This window comes from Embiotoca jacksoni, unplaced genomic scaffold (assembly GCF_022577435.1).
Source record: "Embiotoca jacksoni isolate LCO1_2020_lvr unplaced genomic scaffold, fEmbJac1.0.p SCAF_1, whole genome shotgun sequence".
Lineage (NCBI taxonomy): Eukaryota > Metazoa > Chordata > Actinopteri > Embiotocidae > Embiotoca > Embiotoca jacksoni.
Window position 1 is genome coordinate 17,647,567 of NW_027185229.1, and position 11,451 is coordinate 17,659,017.

Below are 11,451 nucleotides of genomic sequence, written 5' to 3' on the forward strand. Positions count from 1 at the left end.
ATATATCATGAACCTTTTCAATTACTTTTGATTTTTTTTTTTTTTTTTAAGTTTTGACTCCTAAAGTTGTTTTTTAGTTTAAAAAGGTGTGATTATGCAACCTTAATGAAACCATTTGTCACTTGTTTCTTCTTATCAATGAAGGTGTACATGCACTTGTCAGAATCCATAAAACGATAAGACAACCACGTTGGATTCCCACGACAACAACCTGAAAAGGAGCGTGCAGGGTAAGACTTAAAATGCCAAACTTTAGCTGTTCAGCAACGGATATGCACACCAAGCCAGATGTATTTATGGTTTTGTAAATAAGAAGGTGTGTTATACTTACGCTCTAGAAAGGAAAGGCATGTAGGCGAGTCGGGGGATGCGCGCTAACGGTTGGTTTATGACGGATTCAGTTATCAGTTTGTCGGCCTTAAGGTTTCAATTACCTGCGTTCACAAATCCAACAGAATAATGAATCTTTAGTGTGTTTGTCAGTGGGATTTGTTCAAGTTGAATTCATTGGCATCTTTTCTTGTTTGTGTCTGAATCGTTTCATTTAAAACGATGACGATACAGTTTGAAGACAAATTAAGACTCCAGCTATGAGGTTATTGTGTCGACATTACCGTATCTTGCGGCCTTCAAGCATGCCTGTGTCCACGAGGTAGGGGCACACAAGGGTAGTCTTCACTCCATCAAACTCTTCAGCCAGCAGCTCGTGGGCCAGAGGCTCGTGGAACCCCACTGCAGCAAACTCACTGGCACGGTAATCCTGCCGCAAAAAGAAGCTGCTCATCCGAGCCTGTTTATGTCACCTTCACGGGTATTATATTCACATTATTTGTGATTTGTTGACGTGGTACGCATTTGAATTTGTTACTTAATTTGCGGATTAAAGCAGAGAACACTGTAAAACGCGAAGAATAAAGCTGTCGTATCTCGTCGTAGTGATTTTTCTCTCGCCCTGGTTCACCTCGACATAAGCTGTGCTGGAGAGACCGAGGACGCTGGCGATAGTCACGACGTGTCCCGTGATTCTGGGCCTTCATTTGAGGGAGGAGCGCCTTCACTGTCTGAGGCACACACACACACACACACACACAGGTACAAACACACACACTCTTATGACAACAGTCACTTATAACGAGGCAACAAACTGCAGTGTTCAAAAGACTAAAATATGACTTAAATATTGTTCAACATGAAGGCAGCTTAAGTTACACAAGCAGCTCCTTATTAAGAGGATTGACGTGGGAGTCCTATAGGCCATATAGTGTGAAGGGGATCATGCTCTTGACGCAATACAGTTTGCATTTCATGTGTTACACGGCCTGTGCACAATAACATGCTCTGTATACAGCTAATGATGAGAAGATTATGCGTGATGGCATTCTCAGAAGCTTGAGTTCCAGCTCCCTAAATATCAGTCAGTAAAAGTGTACCACCCACAAACGATGTGTTTCTGCCAAAGCATTAGTCATGTTCGCCAGCAAGTCATTTTTGCAAGATATAAGTCATTGAATTGATTGTGTAATGTATATTTGATTTACTTTCATTCGTACTCCAGGGAAGATATCAGAATAATATTTCTGGAAATATGAAGTGGCACAGACAAACCGGTTGCTTTTAAGTATTCTACATTTTTAACATTTGCTTTTCTTTTTTGGATATTGTTTTCACTCACACTGAAACACATGAGCAAATATTTATATTATTATATTAATATAAGAGTGCCATAGTTTTGATCAGTAGTTGGCATTTACAACAAGATGTATTGATTGAAGAAGTATAAACAGGATTTACTTCTTTACTATAATTTCAAAAAAGTCATTGTTCTGGATGAGCAGCTCACTAAGAGTTAGCCTACAAGTAATGGGTTCAGCAGCAGCACTAAGAATCCAAAACCATGCACTCAATATGATACACTGTGTTAGTCCTGATGTTAATAGGACATTAAGTACCACCAACAGGTTAAAGACGCCTTCTAGTCTATCTGATCTTTAAGATGTTTAACCACTCATGAGGTGCTTCATCACTTCATGTCTGACTGCTGAAATATCTTCTACACATTTTATATTGACTAAACAGTTCTCACCCAGAACAGGGCGTGACAGTTGACCTTCATAGTCCTCTCCATCGGTTCATCAGGACGGTCTAACGTGCTGGCCAGCCACCACTCCGGCATTGTTCACCAGAATCGTAATGTCCCTGCCCAGGTCCTTCCGCACAAGCTCTGCGTGGCGGTACACATCCACCGTGTATGTGTACGCCTTATCCAGCAGCATCATCTGGAGGTCCATTAGAAAAATCGTTTTTTTTTTCCTATTTTGTGGTGAAAGTCTGTAAGGACGAATGTCGGAGGGGCCTACAGTGGATCAGACTTCACTCCTGCTACCAGTGAAGATGGGTTTCCTACAGTCTAACTAAGATGCAGACAGCCAAGCTGGTGTTTCCTCCCTCTGTGACCCTCAGCCTCTATCCTGGGTTTATTTAAACACTCTCCTCCCAGATTAGAGGAAATAACTGGAGCTCCTATACGACCACTTTTTTTTTTTGTTAGCTGTGAATGTATGCATTTTCACCATTACACTGAACAATCACAATGCACAGAACTGACACTGGCTTGAGACACAATCCGTTACCGTGATAATCAGCATTAATTGCTGTTAATAAAGTTGCAGGTGCAGATTAATTTGAAAAGAACACTTGATGACCTTGCAGCAATAATTAATTCATAGCAATAATAGCAGACATGTTGTTCACCGTGATAGATTACTTAACTGGTATGTTTTAGTCAATGCAAAATGTGTTATGAATGCAAAGCAAAGAAGCGTGGAAGGTCATTATAAGACAGGCTGTTGCCAAACATAAAAAAACAACTGAACAACAAATATGATACCAGTAAAACAAGTACACGGGCATGTGCTGTTACATTAAAAAGAGAATTGAGATACTTATCTTTCCTGAAAAACAACTTTTTAACCAGGCATGGCTTTACCATTTTTGCTACGACACAGAATATATTTGCAGAAGTGGTTCATGGCTGTACAAAGAGGCTGGTTTAAATGCTGCCAAGAATTTTGCCCGACTGTGAGACTGTTTAGCAACAGCAGAAAAGATCACACCAAAGTCTGAAATCTACTTGTAAATATGCCTTAAATCTAGTGGTAATACCTGAATGTTGGCACGGACATCAAGTGACATGGAGCTGTGTCTGACTGTATGCCAACTGCTTCCCCTTGTGGACACGTCATAAGAAAAGATATTCAGTATTGTTCTCGTATGGAACCACTCACCACGAGGTTATTTTTTGGCTTTTGAGAACTGAGTTAATTGAGTCTATGTTTTTTTTTTTTAAAGGATTTTATTGCCACATCTTAACTTCAGTTAATCTTTTCAATACATTTTTGCAGAAAACGAGGACTGTGAATTCTGTCTTTTAGAACGGAAGAGCATTGGGAAGTGTAATATTAATTGTTGGCAGGAACACAGCAAATGGCTATAGCAAGCAAATCATGTTGCAGTGTTCATAGGGGTACCTCGCTTTGTTTTTTAGACAAGCCGAGTCCAGTCATTTCATTTGTAGAGCTCATTTCAAAACCACAATTGTGACAAAAGTTCTTTCTAGAGGGATGGAATTTTGAGATTCTTTGACTGATGATTGCGATCAAATAAAAGCACAATGCATATTTGTTAACTCATAACCAACATATAAAAAGAGGGGTGAGTTAGTAAGTAAGATCCAAATTAATTATATTATTATAGATTAAATGAACAGAGGACCCTGGTTGTTGGGGAGGGGTGAATGGTAAAAGAAAAAAGACAGAGAGGAGCTCAGAGGAAAAGAGCACGGTGAGTTATAATAAAGATCGTAGGAGGTTTAAATGGAGGGTGAAGAATTAGTTATAAGTTGTGAATGATTTTTTTTTGTTGTTGAAAAGTATTAACTAAGAGTTCTCATCTTGGGTTCTATACATTCTTTTTGTCTCCTTCACACCATTTATCTTTGTATTTCACCATAACAATGTACATTTATGTATATTGATAATGTATATGGGCGTTCACAAACATAAATAATAGCATCAATAATAGAAAAACAAAAAGTAAATTACTTACTAAAAACCTGACAAATTGTGAACCTTTGAGACATAAACCTTGATCCAAATGTTAACAACCGGTTGAAAATACAGGATTGAAACCTGCTGCCACTGATCTTATTGCAAAAATGTATTTTGTTTTAAGAGGCATTGACAAAAAAATACATATTATCGTGAAATGGAAATCTTCAAGATTTAATTAGAAGTCCCTTTTTATGAGGAGAAGAAGACTAAGAGCAACAGTGGTATCTGTTTGGACTGCCCTATCCAGTTTTAGCTGTGTGTCTGTTTACTGGAGCAGTAAATGTGTGAGGTCACACCTCTGCAAGCTGCACAGATTCATCGATGCACATGGGGGCCACAAGGTCGGGCGACATGTAGAAAGAATGAGCTACACTCTCATGTTCATGCTTTTTTGACATGTTTCTCTCTTACATACGGGACAAATCTGAGCACCATAATCATTCTTTCAGCTTCGCCCTGTTTGTCTCTTCTCGGTCTACACACACAATAGCTGAGAATCTGAGTTTGAGTCGAGGCCTGCTCTGTCCACAGTGTTGTTCTTTTTGCATGAATAACCTCAGCCATGGGAGTTTCAGTAATCCACCCTTTTCACATGTTGAGGCACACATTGGTCAGGGAAGCTGGCTGCTTCATAAACACGTCTGTGGAGAGGCAGGAAAACATTAGCATTCAATTTCTATCAGTTTAGCATCAAACAGGGGACCTGCAAACATGTCCCTCCTTTGCGGGGTTCTTGCAAAAAGCTTCTTAGCATTCCATCTTAGTATAGTTCATTGGGTGTTTATAGCTTACTGTCTTTTTGCCACACTTACTTTATCGTTTTCTTTCTTATCTGCACATATTATTGTCGCTATATCAGTCAATAGGGCATTCGAAGATTGAGGGTTAGTGCATGATATCTTGTGAAAAAGCAGTGTATGAAAAATAGAACTTGTCAGAGATTCTTTCCTCATGCTGGCGAGAGCTTCAGTGCAATTAATGATGTATATACCAAGTACAAAGGTGCAGCTTCTGAAAATACACTTACGGTAAAATTTTTTTTTAAAAAAAACACTTTTATTATGATTTGCATTCATGTTTTTATTTGGTTTGATAGTTTTCATGTTACAATTACTTAATTAATAGTTATAAATTTAGCTTTGTGTGCTTGTATTTCTAACTCCCTCATGTTTAGTGAACTGTTCCTTTAAGAGGTGTAGAGTTGACAGATTAATTCCAACCCAGGACCCGTTTCAACTCCTCCTGGTCATAATGCTGCTGACCCATAATTAATCAGAGATGATTCATTTTATGACCACCAAGTATTTAAACAGGACCATTTAAAACACCCCTCAATAAACGGGGAATATTGTCGTTTAAACTGGTGCAAAGCGCACCAAACTCCCTGAACCTGTTGAAGTCCGTGTTGTGGTGCGTCGTGATGTCAGTCTCCGGGAGCCGCTCTGTCACTCTGATTTTTCTCGGGGTGTCTTCGTTCCTCGTCGGCCCCTGTCGGTCTGGCTGTCGGGAAGCGGGTCTGTGTTGCACCGGCCGGGACCCGTCGTGCGTCAGTAAAGGATGGAGATCCGACCGGTCATATGGTACCTGCTACTGCGATCAAGCCTGCGTGTCCACCGTGGACTGCTGCCTCGACTATGAAACCGCATGTCCAGGTCGGTTTCACATATGGAAGATTTAAAAAAAAAATTTTTTTATAACATTAATATGTAAACATTATTGACATGTTTTCATTGCTTGGCAATGAGGATATTATTATTAGTAAAGTTTGGGATAACTACTCCTACTCACGTGACTACTTTAAATAGTCCTCCTAAACTGGCAAATGGTCATAGTGCGTAAGCCTAATAGCAGGAGGTACTGCATCTACCTCAAATTATTCAGTTCAGTAGACCCACTGAAATCTGTCCTCTCATAGGCTATGAGATGCAATGCACAATGTTGTATTTCAGTTTTTGCGCCTACAACTTAGTTTGAAATGTTTGGATGACCTGAAATTGAAGCGGCAACTTGATCTGTAGACATAAAAAGACGATTAAAACAGTATGTGCTCTTTGTGCTCTCCCTCAGCGGTGTCCTGTGTGGTGAGTGAGTGGACACAGTGGTCAGGCTGTGCAGAGCCCTGCAGGGCCACAGTCCGCAGGAGGAGCAGGACGATCCTGCAGGAGTCGCTCAATGCAGGGAAACCCTGTCCCACTCTGGAAGAACATGCTGGCTGTGCAGAGTACTGGTCTCACCAAGGACACTGTCAAAACTCCCTTGGTGAGAAAAATCCTTCCAAACATCCACCATTTCTCTCGTTTGTGATCGGCATATAATTTTCTGACGCACAAGAAATTCTTATTATAACACACTATGTACCTGAGCTCTCTTTTTGAGTCATGTTGATAAGGGAAGTTTTGAAAGTTTGAAACATTTGACAGCATTATACACCTGCTTTAGCAAAACACAATTATTCTGAAGTGCGGTAAGACCCGATTGTCTCTGAAGTTACCTGAGGAAAAATGACATTTCTTACATCCATCAGTGTAAGACAAAAAAAACCCAAACATTTAAATTGTCAGTTTAGCTGTGATATGCACATTGATGATAGTTAAACACATTACAGAACCACACCTGAATGCAGATGATAGATAGATACATTTATCATGGTCAGGGATGATGCAATGTATTCAACACAGAAAATAAAAGGCAGATCTAAATATTCTGTGTATTTATTACTTGGGCATTGTGGTAATTTCAGATGTCAGTAAAAGGCTTAGACTTGTTGAATATAAAATTGCAGTTGGTAAAAGATCAATGCTCATTGTTTATGCTCCAGTGGTGAGAAACATATTTGGTTTTATACAACATCCTATTGCATTCAGTTGTATTGAATACGTGTTGTATGACCGTATGTTTCTCTAAAGTGTGATGGAGATACTGAAGCTTAAAGTCTTTTTTGTATGCATGGTAGTTGTAGTAGCCTACAGTGTGCAGTGTTGCAGTATGAATTGTACATACTACCTCCCCGGTCCAAACAAATTGAATAGAAATCACCTATGGACATATGATTAAGCATATGAGTGCACCAGTATCTGTCTTTTTAGATTTTCTGGCTATTATTTCTTCCTTTATCAAAACAAAGTGTTATTTCTAAAGTGCAGATTTACTTGTATTCTTGTCTTAACTTTCTTAAATTGAAAAAGACACGAGAGATTATCCTACTTTCATGAACATTTTCCCTCCACGTGCTCATTTTAAATGTATGATGCCTGGAAATGCAACATGTGGTAATGTATGTAATATAATACAATATGTAATAACACGTCATGTTTTTAACATGAACGTTTCCTCGGCAGTCCCGGCACTCATCACCACGGGTGGCTATGGCAACGCCAGGAAGAAAAGAGACATCCCTGACAGAAGCGATGTTATCGGGTAACACATCCGCGCAGACTGCAAAAATATGAAATTACACTCGTTTGTTTTGCCTTTAAATATGTTCTCATGTATTGTCGCTCTATATATTTATTCTCAGTTATGGTGTGAGCCCATGTGTCTGTCTCTATGTGTTTGTGTGAAATAGGTATTGCGTCCAGTTTCAGCTGACCTCTTTGACAAAAGGGTGTCAGCAGAGCGAGGGCCCACACACCCTGTGGATGCAGTACCTGAGGGAGGGCCACCGTGTGTGTGTCGAGTGCCAGCCGCCTGCTCTCGCTGCCGGACAGAAACACTGCGCTGGAGACGGAGAGGAAAACAGCAAGCACAGGTAAAAATGGAAAGAATGTGGTTCAAAACAATGCAAAACTTTTGCATGAATACACTGTACTGCTCATTGCTCAATATGTTGGATAGTTCACACCACTTAATTGCAAATGTAAGCTTGTGTTGTTCGGGAAACATTAATAAGCGAAGCAGATAGACAAGGAATGTTTTTTTTTAAGCTCTGCCGAGCACTTATTCAACCATGAAATTAGACATCATTTTGCTCATAGAAAGAACAAAACTTGTCTTGACTTATCTCAAATATTCTTACGTTTTTTTACGAGTTTAAAACACAAGAAAAGAAAGTCATTCTAACTGTTATGATTTGGTTCTTAAAGTGAGGTCGCAGACTGTCACCTTTACAAGGGTTGACAAAATAATATTACAAAATTGATTTATAATTGATGAAACTGCACTGACTACAATTGTGAAGTTCAAATGTCACTCAGGTGCTCTGGAAAAAAAAAAGATTTAACAAGCACAGTGTGTACTGTAATAGCTTTTATGTCATGTTTATGATGTGCTCTGTGAAAAATGTTTCTACTACAAGTGATTTGTGGCCTGAAAAAGTTTGAGAAGCTTTAACGGATATGATTATACATGATTACATATAGTAGTCTGCTAGACTTTATCTTCATGTTTATTGTATAAACATGACTGTTATATCAATCTTCTTATTTGAACTCTCTGCAAGAAATATGCCAAGAATAAATCCCAAAAATGATGAACTATTTCCTAATATATTAGGATTAGGATTTGGTCATTTACCAAAAAAATCCAAACCTTAAAAGGCACAAGACAGCACATGCATTGGTGTACTCTGTCATTCATTGTAAGGGCATAGTAAAAAAACGACTACATTTTATTGGTATCATCAAAAAACAACTCCCCAAAACACATTTATCATAACTTTAAACCCGAACCATATCCAAACCGGTCCATGTTTTTCAGTGTATCTGCAGACATGAATTTACCATGCAGCCAACAAATATTCATCTGCAAAAATCTAGCATAACACAGTTTTCCTCTGCGCTATTGATATCTAACACAGTACATGGTACTGTATTATGAGACATTCAGTGGTAGGCGAAATACATGGGTCAGTTGTAATATACCAGCCTGGGTCACATCTTCGGGGTGTGTTTTTTTGTTTTTCATCCCTGACCATTGATGGTAAATAATGAGTTCCACCACTAGATGGCAGTATTGTTTTTCCACTAAGATTTAAAGCTTGGTCTGAACTCACGCCCTCTCCCCCTCCTCCCCCCGCCCTCCCCTGCAGAAGACAGTCTCTCCAGTGGCAGGCAGTGGGAAACCCTAGATGCAGGGGTGTGTGGAGACGTGTGGGAAGGCTGGAAGCTTGCTCTTGCCCAACAGCCCACAGCTTCCTCTTCATTTAACCACCTCCTTCTTTTTTTTTTTTTTTTTTTTTTTTAGCCTCCATCCTGTACATATCCACTGAGATATCTATATAAGGAACATTATTCGAGTGAAATAGCTGCTAAACCTGTTCAAATAAAGAGCGCTGGTCAGTGCTCAGTTTTGCGTTTTTAACCTAACAATCAATTGTGTGATATTTGTTAGAATGTGTTTTCACCTTGGACATGAAACTTGAGTAGAGAGCACATACAATTTTGTGTCCAATTTTTGGGGGAGCAGAAAGAACCGGCAGGGAGCCAGATCCTTCAAGTAAGGTGGTTAGGGAGCTATGAGTATTGTTGCAGGCGCATTATCACGTCAGAAAACCAAAGTGCCACTGCGTCACAGTCTAGGTCGTTTTCACAGAATGTTTTCCCTCAGACGCCTCAGAACCTCACAGGAGAACTCGGCGTTGACAGTCTGACCCTGGGGACTGAAGTCATGGTGCACAACTCAGTGAATGTCAAAGAAAACCCACCTGGTTGTGCTTCTGACCTGATGCTCCTTCTTCGGTCTTGTGGCATTCTGTGCCTCTTGAAATGCAAATTTGACTCAAAACACCTCACCCGGCTCTTTGTCTCATCACCATAGGCTTTATGAAGCAATTAAGGATTCTACGTTGGCAATTTCTTGAGTTTAACACAAAATTTGATGTGTGGTCTCTGCTCAATTCCAATTGCAAATATGCATGTACTCGTGTTCACAAAATCGTGTGCAACTCAGATGATGATGTTGATCAAGCGCTGTAACTTATAATACTTACTAAGGAAGATTGTAGCTTCTCCCTGTTCTGTCCATATCTTGGTGCAGCACTCAGTTTGCGCACAACAAGAGTAGTCTCTCAACTGTTTGATCCACCTTTGTGTGATAAATGTATTGCCCTTACTAGCTCAAAGTTTAATAGTACATTTTCTTAATTTGATTTGCATTAAAACCTGAAATTTACCAGTGAAATGAAAGTCCACAATTTATAATCAAAATGTAAAGTGATCTGATTTATTTTGAGTCATTGAAGGGAAATGTTGCTTCTCTTAAGAAATAGAAATATCTTGGGACATTGAGACACTTTTTTTTTTACATGACAAGTACTGGCTCTGTGTGAATCACAACCAGTCACAACGCCAAAGTTACAACATGCACTGAACAACAGAACATTTATACAGAAACAACAGCATAGAAAGTCAACAGGTAAAAAGGTTTTTCTTTGTTTTTTGTTTTTACAAAACAGACAGCCTTGGGACCTACAAACAACATTGTATAAGAGCTGGCTAAAGTCATTCAAATATGTTTTTTTCAATTCCCTGGAAACGGTGTACTTTACAAAGACTGATGGCTTAGGCAAGGTTGGGGTCAATTCCACTGAGAGCTTAAACCGTAGAAAAAATATAGTTTATGTTTTAAATCTGTACTAGGTTTTAACTTGTCTCATACTCTAATACTTGTTATTTTTCTAGTGTCATATGTGATGAGTGTTTTACTCCGTCAAGGCATCCTGAATCGACCCCAACCCTGTAATACAGTGTTAGATTCAGAGTGTGTGGAGTTAAGCTACTTGCTAAAGCAGTGGCCCTCACCGGGTTCTGAAAACTACCACATGGCCTTGAAAAGAAAGGTCCAGTGGGGTCCTAACAAAAGTGACAAAGACATGAACCTCTTTACGTTTAAAATTAGCAGCTTGAGCGACAACCAAATTCTATTTTAGACTAAATGCATTTACTGTACAGTTGGGAGTCTTATGGGGCAACTGGGAGTGTAGTAATGGAAAAGGGAGACAATCTGTGCTCTTCATTTGTATCAATAAAAGAGAAAGAAAAACAAGTCACTTGATTGTGTTTGCTTCATTAAGAGTCATGGTCAGGCTTTGATCAGAATTTCTCAACAGGGACCTTGGTCAAATTAAAAGGTCCATTACACTATTAGATGTCATCATTTCGAATGGCTCCCATGAAAATGGAGCAGAGTAAAGTGTCCAAAATAAAATAAAAACAGGGATGACTTTTAAAACAAATAACAAGTTGTTGTTTTTTTCTATTATGGTGGTAGTGTGTCACAGTATCACAGTTTAAATATCAAATTAAAAACATCATGCTCGATGTTTCTTTGCACTACGTTTTCTAAAAGCTTATCGATACTAGTGTCAGGTTTCAATACTTTTGTTTGAGTGTGTGCATGGGTGCAC

General features: G+C 39.2%; 2 protein-coding genes across 2 annotated transcripts in view; both read right to left on the reverse strand.

The window, feature by feature from the left end:
- Nucleotides 1-92: 92 nt before the first annotated feature.
- Nucleotides 93-2,288, reverse strand: rdh20 (retinol dehydrogenase 20). Its single transcript, XM_069147910.1, is given in 8 exon segments — nt 93-182; nt 184-211; nt 332-417; nt 563-760; nt 962-1,018; nt 1,020-1,061; nt 2,084-2,147; nt 2,149-2,288. Coding segments are annotated over 8 exon segments (705 nt in total).
- Nucleotides 2,289-5,256: 2,968 nt separating this feature from the next.
- The window catches only part of kcnb1 (potassium voltage-gated channel, Shab-related subfamily, member 1), a 36,430-nt gene continuing 30,235 nt past the window's right edge, over nt 5,257-11,451 (reverse strand). Inside the window, exons 4-5 of the mRNA XM_069144551.1 lie at nt 7,757-7,826; nt 5,257-5,741 (exon numbers count right to left, since the gene is read on the reverse strand). Of these exons, the coding sequence (XP_069000652.1) occupies nt 5,657-5,741; nt 7,757-7,826 (155 nt within the window). The 3' untranslated portion in view covers nt 5,257-5,656. The remainder of the gene's footprint in view (nt 5,742-7,756; nt 7,827-11,451) is intronic.